Below are 22,634 nucleotides of genomic sequence, written 5' to 3'. Positions count from 1 at the left end.
GCACTTCTTACCTTCCAACATATTAGATAAAGCACTTACATTATGTATGTGGTTTATGGTCCACCACATCTACTAGGGTGAAACTACACAAAGGCAAAGATCTTTGCTTTGTTCACTGACATCCTAAGTTACTAGAACAGGCAGCATGGGATACGTATTTGCAGACAACTGAATAAATAACTTAATTACCAGTTTGGATGTGGGGGGCAGATCGAGAGGGAGATGGTGAGTGTGATGCCCACGTTTCTGGAGCTGGGGTTGCGGTGGAGGACTAGGGACACTGAATTTTTTTTAAAGCAGGAGAGAGCCCAGCTGAAGACCTCATACGGGAGTCATCAGCAACAGGGCAGGGGTATTGAAACCACAGGAGCAGAGAGGATCATGCAGGGAAAGCAGACAGAAGTGGCCAATGTGGACAGCATTTAAATAAAAGGAAGGGGACAGAGACATAGCTGGGGGGAAAAGCAGAGGCATGTGGGGTCACAGAAGCTCAGGGAGGAGACTTTTAAGGAGAGAGAGGTTGAGTCAGGCAAGAACTGAAAGCTGGCTACTGGACGCAGTCATTAGAAAGTCATAGACAGCCTTATGGGGGAGCCAACTCAGTGACAGGTTACAAGCTAAACTGGTCAGGCCAATTCAGGTCAACAGGTGGTGGTAAAGGTAACTGAGGTTAACGGTGCACGAATATAGGGTCAGAGAGATCTGGTGCCAATCCCAGGACTTGTTAAATTTCTGAACCTCAATTGGTCCCGCGTAAAATGAGGATAGCACCACCCAGCTTATTAACTTTAGTGACTGATGATTAAATTAGATGATGGAGGAAAACGCAAGGCACAAAGTGGGTGCATTAGCTCCATTCTGTCAACGAGCCGACTGGGTTGGCTGCGAAGCAGACATAGACAGACATAGACAGCCAAAGACCAGGGGGAGCTGCGCCTACGGCCCAGGAATGAATGATATAAGGACAGCAAAGCTGTAGGCTTGGGGAGGGGTGCGGGCATGCGACGTTGAAATCCATCCCTTTGCACAGAACACTCCCATCCCAAGATTAGCCGGAATGAAAGGTCTGCCTTCTCCTCAGTCCCAGGCACAGCTCCCCCTCAGAGTGCAACAAACGTCCCCTGGGGCAGACTCGGAACACCCGCCCACGGATTGCGCCTTTTCTACTCTCGGCCCACCCGGGTTGGACCCAGCCCTAGGCAACGCTACCTTCCGCCCCTAGCAACCGCTCACCTGCTTTTCTCTTTCGATAGGCCAGCGATTTTCCTTTCTTTTTCTTACTGGGCCGCGTAACTCTATTTCGAGCAATCAGTAGCAGCCACGGGGACCCAACTCACTCCCACACAACTTGGGGGTGATCTAGGAGGAGACATATGTTTCTTTCCTGAATCCAGTTCTCTTAGAAAGCATCTGATTTGTCAAACTGTTGTGAATCCCCCTGGAATGAGTCTCTAAGACACTTTATTTCTCTTAGGCCTGTAATGTCTGTTCCTTGCATACTCACCCCTCCAAATGGTACGGACCGCACAAGGCCCCCCCCCCCCCAATCCAGCCGCTTTGAGAGTCCTCCGCTAGGTTGAGTCCACTCAGAGGTGGAGACGATACCATCTGTGACTAATAAATAGGGAGTCTGTAATCCTCTCCGGATTGCCTATTCCGCTTAGACCACCTCTCCCATCTGTCGCTAGAACCGTGAGCACGAACCCCAGTTGGGTGGTGGGACTACTGTTCCCGGCACCGCGCGGAGCGCGCTGCGCGGGCAAGGGAAAGCGGCACTTGGTACGATCCATTCCCCGCCCCGCCCCGCCGGAAGTGAGGTGTCTCACTCCTGAAGTTCCGGCTCGCAGTGGGTGGGGAGTGTTGTTAATCGGAGTCGCCTCCGCAGTCGCGGGGTTTGAGCGGGCTCGCGGTGCTGGGCACCTGGTGAGTGGGCCGGGGCCGGGGTCGGTCCCGGGTTGGGGTTGGAGTCGGGACCTGGATCTTTCCCCTTCAGATCTCCGGGGTCGGCGCGCCCCCTCAGCCCCGTCGCCCGCTTTCGGCCTGTCATCTGGCCGTAGACAGGCTCCCGCGCGGCCGCTCTCAGAGTCTCGGCCCCGTCTGCGACGCTCGCAGCTCCTGGCGTTTACAGGTGCGCGACCGTGGAGGCGACCCGGGTCCCTCTCCGTCCCGCCCCTGCATCCTGACGGTCGGCCGTTTCTCCGGTGCCCCGAGTTGACACTGCCCCGCGGGTTGGGGAGCGCCAGGGTTCCAACCTGACGTACCCCGCCCGCTCCCGCGGGGCGCGCGTCGGAGCTGCCCACCCTGGCGGAGCTGTCACCGGCGCTGTCGCCTGCCCGGCTGCGCCCCCCAGCGCCTTGGCTTCTCCCGGTCCAGGCCGCACGTTCCCGCTGCGGGAGATTTCTGCTTTTGCATCCCACTCCATCACCGTCACTTTAGGGACACTGGGAGCAGTTCCCTCCTCCTCCGACTTTGCTGCCTTTCCTCATTCTTCCCTGGAGGCGGCGGTCTGGCAGGCGGCGTGGAAAGAGCCCTAGATCTGAAACCAGACTAACCCAGGCTGCTGGCCTTGCGTCAGTGTGATCACTTAACCCCTTTGAGTCTCAGTCTTCTAATTTGTAAAATGGGGGAGTATATGCTATTCTTGATGCGATGATGGTGAGGACGAAGTGAGGTTTCCTTTTCTTTCTCCTGTTTACTGGCACTGCGTCTCAGGCACTGTGCTAGGCGTGCACAGTATTGGGCATCACACCGTTCTTTCCCCCCGCAGGTCCCTAGGCCAGGGCAATGTTCCGCACCGCCGTGATGATGGCGGCCAGCCTGGCGCTGACCGGGGCCGTGGTGGCTCATGCCTACTACCTCAAGCACCAGTTCTACCCCACCGTGGTGTACTTGACCAAGTCTAGCCCCAGCATGGCAGTGAGTTCAGGGCTCAGGGAGGGAGGAACTCCCTGGGAGGGAAGGAGGAGTCTGTTTGAGACAGGGGTGGGGCTAAAGGTCAGGTAAGTGGGAGACAAGTGAAGTAGCTGCCAGGCCTAACTTTGAACAAATTGTGATGGGGATGTGGAGAGGCTCCTGAGTGATGAGCCCCGGACAGAGCAAAGCAGAAAGTGACCTCAAACCATAGCCTCCCCTCACTCCTAGGTCCTGTACATCCAGGCCTTCGTCCTTGTCTTCCTCTTGGGCAAGGTGATGGGCAAGGTGTTCTTTGGACAGCTGAGGGCAGCAGAGATGGAGGTGAGATGTTCATGGCTCCAAAGGTGAGGGGCAGGGAGCTGGGCAAGCAGAGTGTCTGAGTTCCACATCATTCCTTGCCCAACCTGCAGCATCTCCTGGAACGTTCCTGGTATGCTGTCACTGAGACTTGTCTGGCCTTCACTGTTTTTCGGGATGACTTTAGCCCCCGCTTTGTGGCACTCTTCACTCTCCTTCTCTTCCTCAAGTGTTTTCACTGGCTGGCTGAGGACCGTGTGGACTTTGTGAGTTGGGTCGGGGGGTTCTCTGGAGCAGACAGAGGGCTGGCTTGTGGAGTGATGGCTGGGTTGGGGACATGGAGTGAGCCCCAGCCTTCCTGACGGGCCCCCTCTCTCCTCTGCCTCAGATGGAACGCAGCCCCAATATCTCCTGGCTCTTTCACTGCCGCATTGTGTGTGAGTGAGACCCATGGGAGCGGAGAGGAGGGAGCTGGAGGGAGAAGAGGCACCATGAAGGACTGGAACATGAAAAGTCACTAACCATGGACCTGTACCGTAGAGCACAGGCTGCCCTCGGCCCTCAGCTGTACAGGAAAGATAATTTAGGAAGTTAATTTGCATCATCTCTGCCTGTTCCACTCCAGGGCTTCTCAACTGCCTAGCCCCTTAGCTCTTTGCCTCCTCACCTGGAGCTTGGGCCACCCCTAGGCAGAACTGGAGTTCCCAGGGGGCCGGGTTCAGTGGAGTGTACCCACCTGACTAGATGGCTAGGGCCGTGGTGGGCTTGAGGGTGGGAGCTGTCTTAGAGCAGGAAGTGGCTGTCAGGCCCTGGGCTGACCCCACCAACCTCCCATTTGGGGGGTCCCCACAGCCCTTATGTTCCTCCTGGGTATCCTGGACTTCCTCTTCGTCAGCCATGCCTATCACAGCATCCTGACCCGTGGGGCCTCTGTGCAGCTGGTGTTTGGCTTTGAGGTAAAACTGGCTTGGGAGGTTGGGAGGACAAGCCCAAGGTGGCACTGTTGTGCCCTGACAAACCTTTATCGAGCACCTGCTCTGTGGCCAGCCCGTGTGGGCCACCAAGGAGCAGCCATCAGTCAGTCCCAGCCCCTGCCCTCTACGCACTCCTAGGAGAGCGGGGACGGCGCAGAAAGGCGCGTGTGGAGGAGGAGCCCTGACCTGGCGCTCAGGGAAGGCTTCCTGGAAGTTGATGCCAGAGGAGCTGGCTGTCGATGGACAGAAGGAATTAGCTTGATGGACAGCTGGGGAGGTGTGTCCCCAGCAGAGGAAGAACGTGTCCAGTGACAACAGTTCACGTCTGTTGAGCGCTTACTGTATGCCGGGCCCTGTGCTGAGCACTTGACCTGCATCTCTTTCAATCAGCAAAACAACGTTGTTATAAAGGAACAGTTAATTCTGTCATTTACAGACAAGCAAACTGAGGTTCAGAGAGGTCTACGAGTTGCTGAAAGTCACACTAGCTAGTGAGTGGAGAAGCTAGGAGGACCCCGGCTGTGTCCAAGCCTGTGCTTGTACCGTGGCCCTCCGCTGTGCACAGGCCTGGGGACAGCGGTTTGGCTGGAGCCCGGGGCCTGTGTTCATATGTCCACCCCCCCACCCCCAGTATGCCATCCTGATGACTATGGTGCTCACCATCTTCATCAAGTACGTGCTGCACTCTGTGGACCTCCAGAGCGAGAATCCCTGGGACAATAAGGCCGTGTACATGCTCTACACGGAGCTGTTTACAGGTGAGACAGGCCTGGACCTCTCCTGACCTGCACCAGTGTCCCCAGCCCTGCCTACCAGGCCCTGTGACCTGCCACTCTCTGCACCCCTTGCCCCCAGGCTTTATCAAGGTTCTGCTGTACATGGCTTTCATGACCATCATGATCAAGGTGCACACTTTCCCTCTCTTTGCCATCCGGCCTATGTACCTGGCCATGAGGTGAGCCTAGCCCTGCCCTGCCACAGCTCTGACCCCTCCCCTCCGTCTCCCTCCTTCTACTGAAACTGTCTTTTCAGGCAGTTCAAGAAAGCTGTGACAGATGCCATCATGTCTCGCCGAGCTATCCGCAACATGAACACACTGTAAGTGGGCGTGTCCTAGCTGCTCGCCCAGGCTGTGCCCCAGGTGCCCCTGCCTCCAGCTCTGGTCTTGACGTGTCCTTGGTCTGTCCTAACCAGGTATCCAGACGCCACCCCAGAGGAACTCCAGGCGATGGACAACGTCTGCATCATCTGCCGAGAAGAGATGGTGACTGGTGCCAAGAGACTGCCCTGCAACCACATTTTCCACACCAGGTGGAGATGCCCTGAGCAGCCTGCACATGAGGGAGCGGCTTTGGAAGGCAGACCCCGAGGCACCTGCTAACTGTTGCCTGGTCTTGACCCCCAGCTGCTTGCGCTCCTGGTTCCAGCGGCAGCAGACCTGCCCCACCTGCCGTATGGATGTCCTTCGGGCGTCGCTGCCGACCCAGTCACCACCGCCCCCTGAGCCTGCGGATCAGGGGCCACCACCTGCCCCCCACCCCCCACCACTCCTGCCCCAGCCCCCCAACTGTGAGTGGCACTCATCTGGCCATCCAGCACACTGCTGGGTTCTCGCCCCAGACTGGGAGTGGGAAATGCGGAGGTGAATCAGAGTCCCTGCCCTCGAAGCTCAGTCTGGGGCCGGGGGGCTGGTCACGGGAAGAGACGCAGATGATTGCCGTCATGTCTGATCCGTGCTGGGCTCAGAGAGGGCCTGTGGGAGCAGAGGACAGAGCCCCAATACCTGGTCCCTTGCCTGCGATTTGGCTCTATCTCAGTTTGGACCTTTTCTCACCACCCCGTCCTCTCTCTGCAGTCGCCCAGGGCCTCCTGCCTCCCTTCCCTCCAGGCATGTTCCCGCTGTGGCCCCCCATGGGCCCCTTTCCTCCTGTCCCACCTCCCCCCAGCTCTGGAGACGCTGTGGCCCCTCCGTCCACCAGTGCAGGTGAGTCTTTTGGGTAGCACGCCAGCCAGGGCGGTGGAAGGAAGGGAAGCAGAGGCCCCTCAGCACGGACTAACTTCCTGTTCTTGCTCTTTCGCAGCCCTTTCTCGGCCCAGTGGAGCAGCCACAACCACAGCTGGTTCTGCTGCCTCTGCCCCAGCACCTGGCTCGGCCTCCACCCCTGACGCTGGCCCTGCCCCAGGCTTCCCCTTCCCTCCCCCGTGGATGGGCATGCCGCTGCCTCCACCTTTTGGTAAGCTGGGCCGCTCGTGGGGTTGTTTTGGGAGGTGTGGGGGTGTCAGGCCCAGGCAGCCCAGGCTGAGCCTCTCTCTCTCCAGCCTTCCCCCCGATGCCTGTGCCTCCTGCCGGCTTTGCTGGGCTGACCCCAGAGGAGCTGCGGGCTCTGGAAGGCCACGAGCGGCAGCACCTGGAGGCCCGGCTACAGAGCCTGCGCAACATCCACACGCTGCTGGATGCCGCCATGCTGCAGATCAACCAGTACCTCACCGTGCTCGCCTCCCTCGGGTATGCCTACACGGGGGCCAGGGTGGGCAGCAGGGGTGTGGGGCTGCCGAGAGAAGGCCCCCAGCAGTGGTTCTGGGCCTTTTTCTCCCCTGCCACCCTGTGATACGTGTCGATTCGGGCATTCTATCTCTAGGCACACCCAAGGTGTCGGGGTTCTTGATTCCTTTTTATCTTCCCACTGCAGAAGGCCTGTCTGGATCTGAGGAGGAGTGGTGTTTATCAGAGAGCTATCCTTGAATCTTGTCCTCGTATATAATTCCCAGTACTTTAATCACGTATACTCTCTTGACACAGGGCGACACTTTGACTGGGAATCACTGCCCCTGATCTGAGACAGCAAATACAAAGTCGCTTGGAGCCAGCTTGGCCCAAATTCAAGTCCTGATCTTATTACTCACTTGCTCTGTGACCTCCATTACCTTACTTGAATAGAGTTCTAATTCCTATTCGCAGGGGATATAGACAAAGTGCTGGCACCCAGCAATGTCGGTACAGACTTGGAGGGGAGCTTGAGTCTGAGACTTGCGTGCTTTGTGTTATTCAGTGCACTGTCTTAGCTGGTACTCTAGAAGGTGCCTGGCATCTCAGAGTGGCAACCCTGCAGTGTAACAGTGAACAAGGCCAACGGTCCCTGCCCGCAAGTGGTTTACAATCAATCTGTGGTATAGAATTCCAAGAATCAGTCAACATGTGTTCAGTCGTGTCTGCGTCACTGGGGCTGCGAGGCACATCGGCGCTGGAGTGCACCCCACAAGGCTCACGGAGGGCAGAATCTCTCGAGTCGTGCCAGGATGCCAAGGCCCTCCTCTTGTCCCTTCTCTTCCTAGGCCCCCCCGGCCTGCCACCTCAGCCAACCCCACTGAGGAGACTGCCCCTACAGCTGTCGCTGCTGCCTTCTCCACCAGCACCCCCAGCTCTGAGGCCACCACCCCATCCGTGGGAGCCTCCCCACCAGCCCCTGAACCTGAAAAGCCTTCAGGTAGATGCGGTCAGCCTACAGTGGGGTGGGGCAGGGGACTTCTCTGGGTTCCGCTTCTGGACCTCTCTGTCCCCAGCTCCTGAGTCAGCGGGCACCGAGGAGCTGCCTGAGGATGGGGAGCCTGACGCAGCAGAGCTCCGCCGCCGTCGCCTGCAGAAGTTGGAGTCCCCTGTTGCCCACTGACACTGCCCCAGTCCTGGCCCCTGCCCCCACTCTTGAGCAGTCCGCGCTGGAACACGTCCTGCCACCAAGTGGCAGCTCCCTCTCTCTCTGCACCAGGGAGTAGTAACCCCCAGCTCTGACACAGAGGAGGTGGCATCTGACCAAGTGGAAAGAGGCCTGAGGCCCCAGTTGACTCCAGCCCTTACAGTCCCAGGCAGCCATGGGGATCTTGGGTCAGTTCCAGCCCTCCTCTCCAACCCTTCAGCCCTGTGTTCTGCTGGGGCCACGAAGACAGAAAGGTGCAGTGTCTGAGAAGCCCTCTGACCCACCCAGTCCCTTTCTGGGAGAAGGGGAGCCCCTCCGAGCCCCCCTTGTGTGTGGAGTCACGCTGCAGTGCCGAACAGTATTAGCTCCTGTTCCCAAGTGTGGACTCAAGGGGCTGGAGGTAGGCCAGGAACTTGCTCCCGGGCCCACCCACGAAGACTGGTACTGATGTCATTTTCTTACCCGAACTCCCCAGGAGCCCTTTGTGGTGGTGGCTGTGCCCCTTGTGCCCTGTGGCATTTCCATGTCTTACTGGCAACCACACAGCTCAGGGAAAGGAGTGTCTGGGGTGGAGAAGCAGGCCGGCAGCACTGAAGGGCCCTGCTCTGCCCCTCCCCCCCAGGCCCTTTTCTCCCTGCAGTTTGTCTGAGGTGAGACTGTCCCTGGTCTCACCCAGCAGCCACTGTGCAACCTCAGTCTAGGCTGAGGGCTCTTGTGTCTGCTTCTGAACCACTGCAAGCCCCAGAACCTACAGAAGGCAACTTCTTAACTTACAGAATTTTGCTTGAGTTTAGAAGAATTGGAATTACTTCCTTGCTATTGTCTTTTGGCTTAAATTTTGTCTTTGAATTTGAATGCTTGACCCCAGGAAAGGGGAGCAGGAGTGCCAAGCTCCCTGTCTTTCCAGTTTAGAAAAGGCTCTGGGCCAGGTGGGGACGACAGGAGCCAAGGCATTGCCTGCCCCTGTCTTTTGCCCCTCAGTGTTGTGTTACAGGAGTTGCTGGAGACAGTTTCAGATGATTATTTAATTTGTAAATACTGTACAAATTTTAATAGCTTAAATTGTATATACAGCCAAATAAAAACTTGCATTAATGACTGGTGGAACTGGTGTGATAGGATCAGTGTGCCATGCTCCTTTTTCTTAACTCAGGCCGTAGACTCGAGAGTGGCCTGGAATCTCCAGGAGTGAGGGTTTACTTACACAAGCCAGCACTGTTCTTGGGCACAATGTTGAATATTAAGGTATTAGAAAGATATACCCATTTTACATATGAAGAAACTGAACCCCAGAAAGGTTAAGTACCCTGCCTTAGGTCAGAGCAAGTAGGGGAGCCAGGCTCTGAACCCTGTCTTAAGCCAGCTTGCTGCTGAGATGGGGTGGGAACTCTGGCTTTTGGCCCTTGTGACTCCCAAGGATGGGGCAGGTGTGAAGGTTCCTTGGCCGGGGTGGGATGGGATGGCAGGGACAAAAGGTCAGCATCTTCCTGCCTGCAAACCCCCTGTCCAGCCTTGATACTAGGTCAGCAACCTGGGAAGGATGGCCCTGTGCTGGGCTGCTAGGAGCTCTCAAGGAGCCCCTTGTGGGCAGACCAGCTAAAGCTAATCACTTAATTTGCTGGAGCTGGAAACCCAGTCAGACCCAACTCTTAATATGGAATGGAATAGAGGTAACTGGCCTTTTTGCCTCTCCATGGGTAAAAGGAATGAGCCAAGGGGCTGACGTGCACTACAGTTGGAACTGAAGACCTCCAGGACCCACGTCTGAGTCGTGTTGTGTTCTCTGTAGCCTCTACCAAGTCAGGTATGACCTAGAGCAAGGGCTCAGGGATTTTTCTGCCGCAGTGAGGGTCTGCGGGCCAAGGAAGGAATGTGCCCAATGGGTCTGCCCTGTGCTACCCTCCCGTAAACTGGGCTGGGCTACTGCTTCCAACAGAGGGGCAGTCAATCACCTCTACAGCTTGAATAGCTGAGTCCAAGGAGCTCCAATGAAGGGAAAGCAGGAACACACCAAAGTGGGGGGGCGGAGGAATTAATGCTCCCCCCTAGCTTGGCCGTTCCCGGTGGGTCTCCAATATTAGACAGCCCTCCCCCCGTGCTGGCACCTATACAGTCCCATTTCCTCCTTTATGCAAACAAGGCCTGCTCCAAGGCCCTCAGCCCTGGTCTCTGTGCCCCTTCCCCCTAGCTGCCTCAACAGCCACTCCCCTCGTCCTGAGATCCCCGGCACTCCAGCCGCAGGGGGACGCTGGTCGTGCAGGCTGCTCAGCTGGGCTTCAGAAGCCCTTCTCCAGAAGCCAGGCTTTGAGCTGCTGATCAAAGTAGCCCTTGACCCGAAGGGTACCTGTCACCTCATTGACCTGGGTGATAGGTGTCTTCCCCAGCAGCGGGCTCAGAAAATCTTCCACATCCTTCTGCAGGGCCTGGGGGAAGATGATGAATCAGGCCTGGTAAGACCTTTCCCTCTAGAGGGTTCCCATCCCTTCAGCCCTGAAAGGTCAGAACCGGACCCTGACCCACCCACCCACTTACCCAAATGTCCCCCTCCACCTTCCGGATCACAGTCATCTGACGGTTTCCATGCGTGATGTCCTTGTAGACTGGGATGTTGTGCATACGAGAGCGTCGCACAAAGTAGGGCAGGTTGGGTGGGGGGTCTATGACAGAGAGGGACAGTGATAAGTCAAATGTTCCCAGACTTCATCTCACCTCAGCCAAGGCCTTTCTCCTCAGAGTGTGCAGGGGGTCAGTGAACCTAACAGCAAAGCCACCTCCAGACTTCAGATCAGGAGACCTGCTCTTTCCCTAAGTTTAGAGCCAGGACCAGCTTGTTCACCCTGGTACCTCAAGGCCCAGCACAGGCCTGGCACCAGAAGGTGCTCAAGAAGAAACAAGGTCAGGGCTATGCCTCCCGGGATCTTTGAGTCCCCCTCTGGAGCCAATCCTTGCCCTTCTCCACTGGGTAGGGGAGGCTAAAATCAATCTCTGGCACAAAGGGATGGGGGTTTATAAGAACTGAACACCTACCACAGGCTGGGCTCTGCATGACATGCTTTATGTGTTGAGCAGATGATCTCTATTTTGCTGCAGCTGAGGTTGGGAGAAGCTAAGTGACTAACTCAACCATACTGGCAATAGACAGCAAAGCCAAATTTGGACCCAGAACTGCCCACCTCCCAAGCTGTGTTCTCAATTATGGCCGGGGGTGGAGGTGGGGGTCCAAATTCTTGGGTCTTCTCTCTATGCTTCACTTTTCCCACATGGGAAGCCCTCACCCCAGTAGTGTGGATGGATGGGTACTAGCCAAACAGGTCTCCGATCCCTGGCCCTTTGTTGAACGTAAGACAGATGCTAGCTCTGAGAGATCTCAACACAAGTCCTGAACCCTCTGGGGAGTACAGAGCCTCAGCCAGGGCAGATAGATCTCTAGGTAGGGGGATGTTTCCCTGCAGCCTTCAAGCCATCCCCATCACCCAGCTCACCTCTGGGGGGCTGCCAGCCACTAGAAGTGGGATAATGTTCATGCTTTGGGGGCTTTGGGATGCTGGTGGGGGGTAACAGGCGCTCCACAAAACGGTATTCATCCACAGACTCCACGAAGCTGGGGTAATCAGGAGGCCCCTGGGTCTGGCTCCGAGGGGGGGAAAAAAAAATCTCTCCATCAGCCTACCCATCCCCCACGCCCCACCCACCACCCCAGAATAGAGAGAATTTCAGTTAAGTAGAAAAAAGAAACATGACAAGCAGAGAGAATAGTATAAATATAAAAGGCTGGAGGTAGGAAAGCACCAGACTTCAGTTTGCTAGAGTGCAGGGTACAAGTGGGTCTGAAAAAGAAGTTCAGGAACTCGGAAGGGCCTGCCTCTCTCAGGATTTTTGTGGGACTCAAATGAGAAGTGTGTGTATACATCTGAAAAGCTGGGTAACCGTAAGTGTGACCAATACGGCATTCTTCAGTATTTTAAAGTTTCCTGTGAAGATTCTACTGAAATATTCTAGTTCTGGGATAGGCTCTTTCAGCAATCGTGAAAATTTCCCACTCACACTCATCCGATGTGACCCTCCCTCACCTGGAATATTTCGGCCTCATATGGACACCACCAGGCACTAAGTGCTTACAACTTAATTCGACAAGTCAGGTATTTTATTACCCCCCGGTGTACATCCAAGAAAGATTAAGACATTAGCAAACAATCTACCTAAGGTCACATTCCGGAGTCTGTCCTCCTATACTTCTCCCAACAGATACCCTGGACTCCTGATAGGCCCCAGGGTTACAATGAGAATGAGAAGATGAAGTGGCCTATATATCGTGAGTCCTAGGTTCTCAGAAGTGTCGCCAACGATCTGGGGCCAATTCCCACACTCTGGTACGGTTTCCCCTTCAAAAAAATAGGCAGCGAGAGTCTATGTGCAGCACCTCCCAGTTCCAACTAACTCAAGTTGTCCTCCAATCATATTTCAAGCCCCACACTCCGAAACGCGCTCCAAGCCCTGCCACCTTCCCTGTCAATCTTTTATCTGAGCTCCAGAAAAGTGCCCCCTAGATAGGGACGCGGTTTTTAGACTACAAGAAATACGGTGAGCCTCCACCCAGCCCTCTGCCCCCAGCTTCAGGGTCAGCGCTCTCACCAGTAGCCGCAGCCCGCAGCCCGGCAGGACACCGGTCCTCCAGCCTCGCTGCACAGCCCGAAACATGGTGGCTGCCATCTTGAACTCCCCCGTACACTCGCTTTCTGCGCGCGCAACCAACCTGGTCCCGCCCCTTCCGGCTCGCCCGGCGCCCACCCCCACCCCACCCCCACCCACCCCGGGACCGAGAGGACGCCTGCGCAAAGCACAAAGAGGCGGAGCCAGGCGGCCTAGGGCGGTACAAAAGTCAGAGGCCTTGGCGGTCGCTCAGCAGTGACGTGACACGCAGCAGGCGACGAGGCCGTACTCGCCCTAGCTCCTTCCTCTTTCTCGACTCCATCTTCGCGGTAGCGGCAGCGGTATCCGCGGTTCAGGTAAGGTTTGTGCCACGGATGGATCCGAAGGGCTCGCAGGTTGGCCGCGAGGTTAGAGGACGCGGGAAAAACGGGGGAAGAAGGGCTGCTCTGGGGGCCAGGCCAGTCCCCGTCCGACCTCCCTGGCAGGCCCGGCCTTACCCACGTGAGACCCCGAGACCACCTACTTTTCGGCGCCGTCGTCCCCGGCCTGCCACCCATTTTCTGACTCTCCTCTCGCCCAGAGTATTTTTTTCTCTTAACAGCACCCCCCCTTTTTTTTTTCAGTCGCCAACATGCAGCTCTTTGTCCGCGCCCAGGAGCTACACACTCTCGAGGTGACCGTCCAGGAGACGGTCGCCCAGATCAAGGTAAGGCTCCGTGGTGCTCCCTGGGGTCTTCTGTGTTTTTCATCCTCGCCCGCCGCGGGAACGCTGAGTCTCGTTTTTCCCTGTAGGCTCATGTAGCCTCGTTGGAGGGCATCGCTCCAGAAGATCAAGTCCTGCTTATGGCAGGCACACCCCTAGAGGATGAGGCTACCCTGGGCCAGTGTGGGGTGGAGGCTCTGAGCACTCTGGAAGTAGCCGGCCGCATGCTTGGAGGTGAGTTGGGGAGGTCTGTTTTTTGAACTGCTTTGTAAGCTCATGGGTGTAGGGTGTGTGCTCAGTCCAGGGTGGTTCTTCCTGTTTACATCTCTCAGAACGAACTTTTTGAGAGGTCCATGGGAGACTGAGCCAGAGTGTCATTCTATTTCAGTCACTTACTAGATAAAACCCTTGTCTGTGTCCTAATTTACTCACTAAAATCAGGAGGTCGGACCAGATCTCCAAAGTGCTCTTTAGGCCTTAAGGTCAGTAGTTGGAAAATTCTGAAGTGACACCCCAGAATGTACCAGACTAGACATTCTTAGATTTCAAGTCTTTGTGACTTTGTTTTCATTCCCTGTTTGGGCCCATCTTGCCTTTAAACTTGAGTTGAGGGAGAAAGGGTTCTGCTGGGTGGGGCCTTCTTGTTCTAACTGCTTGCTGTCCTCCTTTCCTATCACAGGTAAAGTCCATGGTTCCCTGGCCCGAGCCGGGAAAGTAAGAGGTCAGACACCGAAGGTAAGTGAGAGTATTAGTGGTGGTGTTTGGACTTCGTTGTCTTGTGGCACAGCTAAGCCAAAACCCTTGGCCCTTGCCCTGTTTGCTTTCTCCCTTCCTGGCGATGAACCTGAGGGAAGGCATGGAAGAGGCACCCCAGGTTTGATCATCCCTCCCTTTTCCCAGGTGGCCAAACAAGAGAAAAAGAAGAAGAAGACGGGCCGGGCCAAGAGGCGTATGCAGTACAACCGGCGCTTTGTCAACGTTGTGCCTACCTTTGGCAAGAAGAAGGGCCCCAATGCCAACTCTTAAGTGTGTTGTCATCTTGGCTTTCTCTAATAAAGTCACTTACCCAATTATCTCATTGTTTCATCTTCATGTGCAGAGCCTCAGGGATAGATGTGGCTTCTCAGGCTGGTGGTATGAAGAACAGTGAGGCCTCATTTTGGTTTTCTTGGCGGTGTCAAGAGTCAGCAGCTTGGCAGGGATGTGTGGGTGGAGGTGGATGAGTGGTAAACTACAACAACAAAAAAAACTTCCTATGAAAATTGGTAACCATAAATGCCAGCCCTTCAGATGGAGAGTTGAGGAAAATTCCAATCCCAATGCTAAATAACTTGATAATTAACTTCCAAATACTTTCTTTTTTTGGTCTTTTTCTTTTAAACAGAAGATAGCAGGAACCATCGTTGTGGGAGAGATTTTATAGGGGCAGCAATGGAGAGGAGATCGATCGAGTAGAAGATGTATCAGGGAACACCAGTGTGGCATTTCCCTGCACTTGGAACCAGCTGTGGCTTTAGTAGAATCCAGACCAGGAATCTGGTCTGCCCCAGCTTCAGAAAGTATTGCCTGATTACATTAGTACTGCAGTGATCTTATTTGTTCTGATTACCTGATGGGCCTTGCTAACCTAATCACAGGTGAGGTGGCGCAGTTGATTGTTTCAGTGTTCCCAGAATTGGAGTTCTCTGGGGCTGATTCAAGTTTCCTCCTAGCAACACATGCATACCCATTCATTCATTCTGCTAAGCTTTTTGAACCTGCTGGTTCTTGGAATACAGCATACTACGGGGTAAAGACCTTGGGCTCTAGACTTGGTCTGCCTTGAGTTTGGATCCCTGTTCCATTTATTCACTGGCTGGCTGACTCTTTTTGGGCTGTGCCATACAGCATGTGAAATCTTAGTTCCCCCACTAGGGATCGACCCGGGGCCCCAGCAGTGAAAGCGCCGAGTCCTAACCACTGGACCACCAGGGAAGTCCATTGCCATCATCTCTTGCGAGTTGCTTTGAGGATTTTATGGGAAGTGCTTAGATCAGCACCTGCCCTCTAGAAAGTGCACAAATATATTGGCTATTTTTGAGTTCTACAGTGAGCTTCCTAGAAAGACATTGACCCCCATCCCTTTTAGGAGTTTAGATTCTTGTGTGGAAAGCAAGGAAACTAGTTACAAGTGTTAATGATCTCAAAGTAAGCAGGGTGCTGTGATAAAAGGGAGTGTGACAGGTAGATAACTGTCCTAGGGGAGGTCTCTGACGATGGGATGTGTGTGAGACCTGAAACAGGAGCTGATCAAGTGGTGAGATGGTGAGAGTTCCAGCTAAGAGACCTGTGTGCAAAGGTGAGTGGCAGATCCTGCAGGGTCTTGTCAGATGTGGAGAGGAGTTTGGTTTGAGTCCAAGTGCAGGTCAGGGTTTTAAGCAAGGGCCTGTTGTGATCTGACTGGTGATCTAGTATTTTCTCTGGCTGACTTTTCTGGAGGGCTGGCAAGAAAAAAGGAAACCAGTTAAGCTGGTGTCATCCAGTTGAGCAAGTAGCTTAGACCACCAGTGGTGAAGGGGATGCAAAACTGAGCAGACTCTTCAAATCCATCCAGGTCGTGGTAGGGAAACAGATGACCCAAACTGAGATAGAGACAAGGTATTTCGAAGGCAGAGCTGACTAGAGGTGGGGCTGGGTATGAGTGAGGTGAGGGACCAAAGAACCAGAGCTTACTTTTAGGGGTGCCATGGATCAAGTCTTCACAGCGCTTGGCACAGTTTGTGAGTCGTCACCTGCACTCTACCACAAACTGTAAGGCCCATTAGGGCAGGAACCTCATCTCATTTTTCTCTTCAGTGTGTTTTCGCTGCCTAGTGTGAAGTTTGCGCTTTAAAGTTGGATGAGGAAGTCGAGCAAGAGCTCAAATATTTGTTAACGCTTCTTCTCAAGAGGGAAATGCCCCCAACACACCCAGTCTAGGCACCCCGCCTTGGCCTTCTTCCACCCTCCCCTTTGTCTGTGTCCCCTAGTAGAATGGCTGCCCCTTCAGCGCAGGGACGCCTCATCTCCCATGGGTTTAGCACAATTAGTGGCCCAGAGTAGATTAAGGTTAGCAAAGATTGGGTTTTGCCGCAGCGCTTTATAGTGCCCAAAAGGTAACCACTAGGGGGCGAGCTGGTACCGGCGAAGCGTCCGCCGGAAGCACTTTCCCTACGCTCCCACCGCGCAGGGCCGAGCTCCGCCGCAGCCGGGGCTGAGCTCGTACCTCCCCACCGGTTCCGGCGCATAGCCCAAGCGCGGCTCAAGAGATGGGTGGGGCTTGGCTTCCGAGTGTGGGCGGAAACTGACGAGAATCCTCGAAGAGCTTTGACTAAGCACTCCGTCGGCCCCGCAAAGAGGCGGAAGTAACCGAGAAGCGCCGGAAGATTGTGATCTGCTGCCCTTGTGCGTTCCCGTGTGGTGTGCGGCGCCAGTTGCCATGGAGCCGGCCGGGCCTTGTGGTTTCTGCCCCACCCGGGAGGCCCAGCCAGCGCGCTACACCTGCCCTCGCTGTAACGTGCCCTACTGCTCGCTGCGCTGCTACCGGGCGCATGGCACCTGCGCCGAAGACTTCTACCGTGACCAGGTGCTGGGAGAGCTGCGCGGCCGCAGCGCCTCTCCCAGCCGCCTGGCCAGCGCCCTACTGCGGCTGCGTCAGCAACGTGAGACCGAGGACGAGCCCGAGGACGCAGGCCTCAGGCCTGGTCCGGCGCCCGGCGGCCTCTCAGGACTCTGGGAGCGGCTGGCACCGGCCGAGAAGGCGGCCTTCGAGCGGCTGCTGAGCCGAGGCGAGGCCGGGCGGCTGCTGCCCCCGTGGCGGCCATGGTGGTGGGTTCGCGGCGCCGGGCCGCGGCTTCTGGAGGAGCTGGGTGATGCCCCGGGCTGTGACGCCGAGGAGCTGGAGCCCTCCCCTGCGAGGACGCCACCGGAACCCGAGAAGGATGAGCCTGCGGCTGCCGAGCCAATTCTCGGAGACGTCCCCGGGGCCTGCCCTCCCGCCGTGCCCACCCTCATCCCCACGCTGGCCAGCCTGAGCAGGGGCCGGGCGTCGCCGCTCGTGCGCTTCCAGCTGCCCAACGTGCTGTTCGCCTACGCACACACTCTTGCCCTGTATCACGGCGGCGACGAGGCTCTGCTCTCTGAGTTCTGTGCCACGCTGCTCAGCGTTTCTGGAGTCCTGGGCGCCCAGCAAGTCTTCACCTCTACCGAGGAGGCCCTGCAGGCCGCAGCCCACGTGCTGGAAGCAGGCGAGCATCCCCCCGGACCCCTGGGCACACGGGGTGCCATGCGCGAGGCCGCCCTCATCCTGCTGGGTGAGGGCCCGGCCAACCAGAAAGGCTACACGTTGGCAGCACTGGGGGACCTGACACAGACCCTGGGCCGAGCCCGGAAACGAGCTGTGGCCCCTGAGGAACGAGATTGCCTCTACCGGGCCCGAAAGAAGTGCCAGTTCCTGCTGTCTTGGACCAACGAAAATGAGGAGGCCCTCACACCCCTGGCTCTAGACTGCGCCAGGGCCCACCGAGCCCACACTGTGGCAGCCGTGGAGGTGGCAGCCCTCACTGGGGAGCTGGAGCAGCTCTGGGGAGGCCCCCTGCCACCTGCCCGGAGGACTCTCATTGAGGAGCTCCTTGACTGAACTGGACACTCTGTCATTAATAAAGCTGTGACTGGTCTGCCCTGTCGCCAGTGCCCATTTCTGAGTGCCAGCTGCTGTGCCACCCACCCCCAGACGCTTGTGGCCACAGGCCACCTGTCAGCTTCTCCCTGATCGGGGCTGACCCAGCCCGTTTTTAAGCAACCTGGCCCCAGAAAGGGAGAGAAGCAGCACCAGGCATTCCAGATGTTTATCCAAGGAGGAAGAGCAGCCCCTCCACTCCATTTTGTCTTCGTTTTCCCCTTTTGCTCCAACCACCTATCAGGCTGTTCACCCCTGCCTGTCGGAGCCCAGAGCAGGGTAGGGTGCAGGCCCTTGAGTGCCAGGTGAGTCCAGGCTCCTGGTGCTGGGTGTGCTGGCAGCTGGGTGGGCACGTGGCCCGACCTGGGACACGTGGAGCTGCTTCAGTAGATGTAGGGCACGATTCGGTAGGGCACACGCCGGCAGTATGCGTGCCAGGCCAGGCCATACTTCCGCAGACACTGCTGCTCATCCCGGGCCTCACGGTGTACCAACAGCGCAGTGAAGTAAAGGAGGTAGAAGTAGGGCAACAGGTGGGACACCCCTGTGGGGAAAGGGGTCTCTGTGACCACTCAGCCAGCCCTCCGGTTCACAAAGGTTTCCACAGCTGATGGCTCACGGGGCCCTCAGGGCTCCATGGTGAAAGGTCCATGGTCTGCAGGGAGTGCTGGCGTGCTAGGCTGTCACAGAGGTCTGGCCCAGCCACACCCTGAGTCCATCCCCAGCTCCCTGACTACTCCCCCCACTGGGGTGCAGCCCTGTTCTCCATTCCACACCCAGACTGGGCATCCTGTGCTCACCACTCCACCTCTGCCCCTCACACACTTAACGGCCCCTGCCGTGCGCCAACCCAAACCACTCACCGCAGGGCAAGGACCAGGCCAGAGCCATGATGAGGTCTCCAAGGTAGTTGGGATGGCGGACCATACCCCACCACCCAGACACCAGCAGCCGTCGCCCTGTGGCTGTAGAGATGGTCTCAAGGTCTGGGGAAAGACGTAGTGGGATGGGGGACCCCCTGGAAGTCCAGCTGCCCAACCTCACTTCATGGCACCCCAGAAACCCAGCTCACCAGCCACTCTGGGATCAGAAGGATTCTTCCGGAAGGTGTTTTTCTGAGAATTGGCTCCACGGAAGATGTAGTAACCAACAGCTGGGAGAAAGTGTGAGCAGGCAGTCAGGGGCCTTCTCTCTGACCCTGACCAACTACCCACAGCCCGGACTCAGTCTGCCAGGAGAGCCAGGACCCAGCCCTTGGCTTTAAAGAAGGGTGTGAGGCTTAGCACCTACCTAGTGGGTGCTGAATAAATAGTGAACGAATGAAAGGGGGAGGGAGAGCGCTGCCCCTTCCTGACTGACCATTGATGAGGCAGATGACCGAGGCCAGGGGCAACCCCAGGGGCTCTGGGTGGTACAGCAGGAACTGGGCCTGCAGGCTGTAGGTGAAGGGTACCCAGGCGAGGTCCCCAAAGGCCAGCATGAAGCCAAACCCGTCATGTATGATGTCCATGGTGGTGAGGACCGCCTCCTGCAGGGACAGGACCCAGACACACTGGCTCAGTCCCCACGAGGTCCTCTCGTGGGAGGCACCCTCTCCCTCCCTAGCCCAGTCCTGCCTCACCTCGTGCCAAAGGGCATCACCCACATATAGTAGCTGGAAGCCATTGACCAGCCACATGGCCAGTGAGGGACTCCCCCGAAGTTCTGCTTCCTGCATCAGCAAGGCCAGGTTGATGAGGACCTGGGGGTTACACAGAGGGTGAGACAGGGCAGTCTGTTCCCAGTCCATCTCCACAGAGGTGGCAGCGCCTGGAAAGGCAGTGGCCAGCCTGTCCCCTTCTCTCAGCTTTCCGTCACTAACTCTCCAGGCCTTTGTTGAGTGGCTCCGGCCCCTGTACCCAGGGGCAGAGAAACTGCACTGGACCACCTCCGGCCTGTTTTCTCTTGCCGTGTCCTGCAGTGTTCCCTTTGGGAGAGCGTTGTAGGGAGCGACTGCATACTTCAGGCTTGAGAGTTAAAACAGACCTGGTTTTGAATCTCAGCTTTGCCACCTGTGCAAGCTGCTTACCCTCTCTAAAGTGTATTTTCCCCACCTCCATGTAGAAAAGAGAGATAATCATGGACCATAATGTGTGTGAAGCACTAAGCACCTAGTAAGTGCTCGATAATGATTAGCTGGCAGCCAGCCTGTACTGAGCACCCCCATTCTGGTAGCACTGGGCTTGAGGCTGCCAATCAGGTTACCACCTCTAATCCTCACAGTAATCTTGGGAGGAAGCTCTTACTTTATCCCATTTCACACATGAGGAAACAGCCTTGAAGACCAGATCTGTGACGGGCGCCAGCACTCCTCCCGTCTCTGGATGAGGTAGTTTCCAAGGTGACAGGGACCTTGCCCAAGAAACCCTCCAGGAAATCTTGACCAGTCCAGTATGGGTGATTATAACCAAAAAAACACAGTTGGCCTGTTTTCAAGGCTACCAGTGACAGACAGGTTGCTAAACCCAGTGACCAGTTTGAAATTCTGCACCGCTTTGGCCAGCAAGCAGCACAGGATCACTCTCTTCTCGAAACAGATTTTGCGCTTGATGGCTTTAGTTAAAATTGCACCTGCTCCCCCAACTCCCTCGCTGCTCTTTCTCCGTAGCACTTAGCATCCCCTGACATGCGATACGTATTCTACTTATTTTTTGTCTGTCTTTCCCCACTAGAATGCAGGCTTCATGAAGACAGAGATTTTTTTTCTTTCTTTCCTGTAACTTTTCTTTCTTTTGTCTCCCAGTACCTAGAGCAGTGCTTGGGCACATGTGGACTCAACAAATTATTTGTGGAATGAATGATTAATGATTTATGTCAGCACAATATTGGCCCTGCCCTGCCCAGGCACTGCTCACCCATCCCACCCCTCCTCCTGGCTGGAAGCCCACTTAGCCATGCCCAGCATACCCAGCCGATGAGGCCAGGCCGCAGTTCGCAGAAATATTTGAAGTCAAAGGAACAGATGCGCGGGTTGAGCTCCCGTCCCAGGAAAAAGTCGTAAATGGGATTGCCTGGAGAATAATGGAGGGTGAGGTGCACGCAAGCACCCCCATCTGCCTCCACCTACACCCTACTGGGGCTCCTCTCACCTGAGTTCCCCCCGGGTGCCAGGGCAGAGGCAGGGGCTACCAGAGCCTTCAGATAGAGAAGGAGGCTGAAGATGAAGGCGATGAGGGTGGCCGCAAAGGCCAAGGGCAGGAGCATTTCCGGGAGCGCGCTCAGGGGCAGCCCGGCTAACACTCCCAGGCCCACCAACAGGGCTGTCAGCACCAGGGCCTGGAAGCCTGAACCACAGCACACAGTGAGACCTGGGGATTGCACCCCTCCCCCTCCACCCCACCCCCCAACACACACACACACACACACACACACACACACACACACACACACACACACACACACACACACACAGCCTAAAGCCCAGGGAGGTCGCAGACCTTGTCCCGAGCCATTAGTCAGACACTTTAGCTTTCGGAGGGTCACCCCAGCCACTTCTCTGGTGCATAGAGTGGCAGCAATGCTGGGAGTGGAGGGAGGAGGGGTGTGGAGGGAGCCAGTGGAACCCCCTACGTCCTGGGCGTAAAAGAGGCACAAAATAGAAATTGGGGTCGCGGGCTCATCTCCACAGACCTCCCCACCGGGCCTGGGGCTCCAACCCCATCCCCACAACTCCGCGCAAGGACCCAGCCCCCAAGCACCGTTAATGGGGTAGCTCAGTCGACTCTTGTCCTTCAGTTCCTGCCCCTCGGCCACCTGTGGGCACAAAAGGGCGCTAAGGGTTGAGACTGTCTTTCTTCTCGCCGAGCCCCCTCTCTCCGCCCGCCTCCCCCGCGCGTCCGCGAGCCGAGTCCGCACCTTGCGCGCCGGCAAGAGGTAGAGCGTCGCCTGCAGGCCGAGCCAGGTGAGACACAGCAACAGCGCCCAAGGGCTCCACAGCTCCTCGAGTTCCGGCAGGTAAGGGGGTGGGCCCAGGAGGCGCGCCGGGCCCGAGCGGGCTACCAGTAGCAGGTGGAACATGGTGGCGGGGAGCAGCAGCAGCAGTGCCGCAGCGCCTGGGGAAGGGGGCAGCCGCGTCGGGGGTCCACTCTCCAACTCTCCCGGACCCCCACAGGCGCCCTGTCATAGCCAGGGCCCCATCAGCATTCCCATCGCCGCCTTCCACACCCCGTTCTCAGCGCTCGGCCCCCTTCTATGACTACTGTCTTGGTCCCCTCGAGGGTCCTGCTCGCGTTCCCCCTAGTCCGCCCGGTCCTCCATGCCACAGATCCCCTGCTCTGCAGCCGCCAGAACTGGCTCCTCCTCAGCCCCCTCTCCAGACGCTTCCCCGCACACTCCTAGATCCTGACTCCCGATACCCCTCAAAGCCTTTCATCCTCAGACCCTGCCCCCATCCCCGCTCATAGCTCAACCCTCCAGTTCTCCCTCACATAGCTCTGGCCCCAAATACCCCCTCTTTCTGCCCCATTACCCAGGGGTCCTCCGAATTCCAGCTCAGCCCGGGAGCCCTGAGGGACCATGGTATCCTCCGCTCCGCCGGGGGTTGGGGGCTCTCAAAAATCCGTCAAGAAAACACAGCCCACCCCATCCCCCAGGAGATGGGCTCGGTGACACGGAGGACCCAGCCCAGCTGGGCTTGCACCTGTCTCTGCACGGAGCACAGACAGCGACCG

The 22,634-nt window shown here is 56.7% G+C and overlaps 5 protein-coding genes across 7 annotated transcripts; 3 read left to right on the top strand and 2 right to left on the bottom strand.

Moving 5' to 3' along the window:
- The first annotated feature begins 1,816 nt into the window (after positions 1 to 1,816).
- On the top strand, positions 1,817 to 8,836 carry SYVN1 (synoviolin 1). Its single transcript, XM_060019222.1, has 16 exons — positions 1,817 to 1,923; positions 2,768 to 2,916; positions 3,142 to 3,234; positions 3,324 to 3,476; positions 3,599 to 3,647; positions 4,063 to 4,166; positions 4,816 to 4,942; positions 5,040 to 5,139; positions 5,217 to 5,282; positions 5,379 to 5,495; positions 5,590 to 5,753; positions 6,040 to 6,168; positions 6,266 to 6,418; positions 6,504 to 6,690; positions 7,518 to 7,669; positions 7,746 to 8,836. The coding sequence occupies exons 2-16, from the start codon at positions 2,785 to 2,787 to the stop codon at positions 7,850 to 7,852; spliced, it is 1,833 nt and encodes a 610-aa protein (XP_059875205.1). The 5' UTR covers positions 1,817 to 1,923; positions 2,768 to 2,784; the 3' UTR covers positions 7,853 to 8,836.
- A 316-nt stretch (positions 8,837 to 9,152) lies between these two features.
- MRPL49 (mitochondrial ribosomal protein L49) lies at positions 9,153 to 12,594 on the bottom strand. Its single transcript, XM_060019223.1, has 4 exons — positions 12,509 to 12,594; positions 11,359 to 11,503; positions 10,409 to 10,533; positions 9,153 to 10,299 (listed from the first exon to the last, which is right to left on the bottom strand). Exons 1-4 carry the CDS (start codon positions 12,584 to 12,586, stop codon positions 10,153 to 10,155), a joined length of 495 nt encoding a protein of 164 aa, XP_059875206.1. The 5' UTR covers positions 12,587 to 12,594; the 3' UTR covers positions 9,153 to 10,152.
- Positions 12,595 to 12,739: 145 nt separating this feature from the next.
- Positions 12,740 to 14,302, top strand: FAU (FAU ubiquitin like and ribosomal protein S30 fusion). Its single transcript, XM_060017504.1, has 5 exons — positions 12,740 to 12,882; positions 13,150 to 13,232; positions 13,319 to 13,463; positions 13,909 to 13,964; positions 14,130 to 14,302. Exons 2-5 carry the CDS (start codon positions 13,158 to 13,160, stop codon positions 14,253 to 14,255), a joined length of 402 nt encoding a protein of 133 aa, XP_059873487.1. The 5' UTR covers positions 12,740 to 12,882; positions 13,150 to 13,157; the 3' UTR covers positions 14,256 to 14,302.
- A 2,194-nt stretch (positions 14,303 to 16,496) lies between these two features.
- On the top strand, positions 16,497 to 18,000 carry ZNHIT2 (zinc finger HIT-type containing 2). The gene has a single exon (XM_060019221.1). It carries the CDS (start codon positions 16,687 to 16,689, stop codon positions 17,884 to 17,886), a length of 1,200 nt encoding a protein of 399 aa, XP_059875204.1. The 5' UTR covers positions 16,497 to 16,686; the 3' UTR covers positions 17,887 to 18,000.
- An 80-nt stretch (positions 18,001 to 18,080) lies between these two features.
- On the bottom strand, positions 18,081 to 22,633 carry TM7SF2 (transmembrane 7 superfamily member 2). 3 transcript variants are annotated; one of them, XM_060019217.1, is made up of 10 exons: positions 22,433 to 22,633; positions 21,820 to 22,016; positions 21,663 to 21,717; positions 21,054 to 21,248; positions 20,872 to 20,975; positions 19,547 to 19,666; positions 19,285 to 19,453; positions 18,998 to 19,078; positions 18,789 to 18,911; positions 18,081 to 18,469 (listed from the first exon to the last, which is right to left on the bottom strand). In XM_060019217.1, exons 1-10 carry the CDS (start codon positions 22,479 to 22,481, stop codon positions 18,309 to 18,311), a joined length of 1,254 nt encoding a protein of 417 aa, XP_059875200.1. In that variant the 5' UTR covers positions 22,482 to 22,633; the 3' UTR covers positions 18,081 to 18,308. The 3 variants fall into 3 exon arrangements, with proteins under 3 accessions (XP_059875200.1, XP_059875201.1, XP_059875202.1); XM_060019218.1 differs by having other exon boundaries at positions 18,789 to 18,890; XM_060019219.1 differs by lacking the exon at positions 18,789 to 18,911.
- Position 22,634: the final 1 nt, after the last annotated feature.

This window comes from Delphinus delphis, chromosome 8 (genome assembly GCF_949987515.2).
Source record: "Delphinus delphis chromosome 8, mDelDel1.2, whole genome shotgun sequence".
Taxonomy (NCBI): domain Eukaryota; kingdom Metazoa; phylum Chordata; class Mammalia; order Artiodactyla; family Delphinidae; genus Delphinus; species Delphinus delphis.
Note: the sequence above shows the minus strand (reverse complement) of the source record. Positions and strands in the feature narration are given on the sequence as shown.

Bases quoted from the DNA above. Each gene is read 5' to 3' on its own strand.
- SYVN1 (XM_060019222.1), top strand. From the start codon at position 2,785: ATGTTCCGCACCGCCGTGATGATGGCGGCCAGCCTGGCGCTGACCGGG. The intron at 2,917-3,141 runs GTGAGTTCAGGG...CCTCACTCCTAG, and splicing joins AGTCTAGCCCCAGCATGGCA to GTCCTGTACATCCAGGCCTT. The intron at 6,169-6,265 runs GTGAGTCTTTTG...GCTCTTTCGCAG, and splicing joins CCCTCCGTCCACCAGTGCAG to CCCTTTCTCGGCCCAGTGGA.
- ZNHIT2 (XM_060019221.1), top strand. From the start codon at position 16,687: ATGGAGCCGGCCGGGCCTTGTGGTTTCTGCCCCACCCGGGAGGCCCAG.
- FAU (XM_060017504.1), top strand. From the start codon at position 13,158: ATGCAGCTCTTTGTCCGCGCCCAGGAGCTACACACTCTCGAGGTGACC. The intron at 13,464-13,908 runs GTGAGTTGGGGA...TTCCTATCACAG, and splicing joins AGCCGGCCGCATGCTTGGAG to GTAAAGTCCATGGTTCCCTG. The intron at 13,965-14,129 runs GTAAGTGAGAGT...CCCTTTTCCCAG, and splicing joins TAAGAGGTCAGACACCGAAG to GTGGCCAAACAAGAGAAAAA.
- MRPL49 (XM_060019223.1), bottom strand. From the start codon at position 12,586: ATGGCAGCCACCATGTTTCGGGCTGTGCAGCGAGGCTGGAGGACCGGT. The intron at 11,504-12,508 runs GTGAGAGCGCTG...CCTCGGAGCCAG, and splicing joins GCTGCGGGCTGCGGCTACTG to ACCCAGGGGCCTCCTGATTA. The intron at 10,534-11,358 runs GTGAGCTGGGTG...TCTCTGTCATAG, and splicing joins TGGCTGGCAGCCCCCCAGAG to ACCCCCCACCCAACCTGCCC.
- TM7SF2 (XM_060019217.1), bottom strand. From the start codon at position 22,481: ATGGTCCCTCAGGGCTCCCGGGCTGAGCTGGAATTCGGAGGACCCCTG. The intron at 19,454-19,546 runs GTGAGGCAGGAC...CTGTCCCTGCAG, and splicing joins GTGATGCCCTTTGGCACGAG to GAGGCGGTCCTCACCACCAT. The intron at 19,079-19,284 runs GTCAGTCAGGAA...ACTTTCTCCCAG, and splicing joins GGTCATCTGCCTCATCAATG to CTGTTGGTTACTACATCTTC.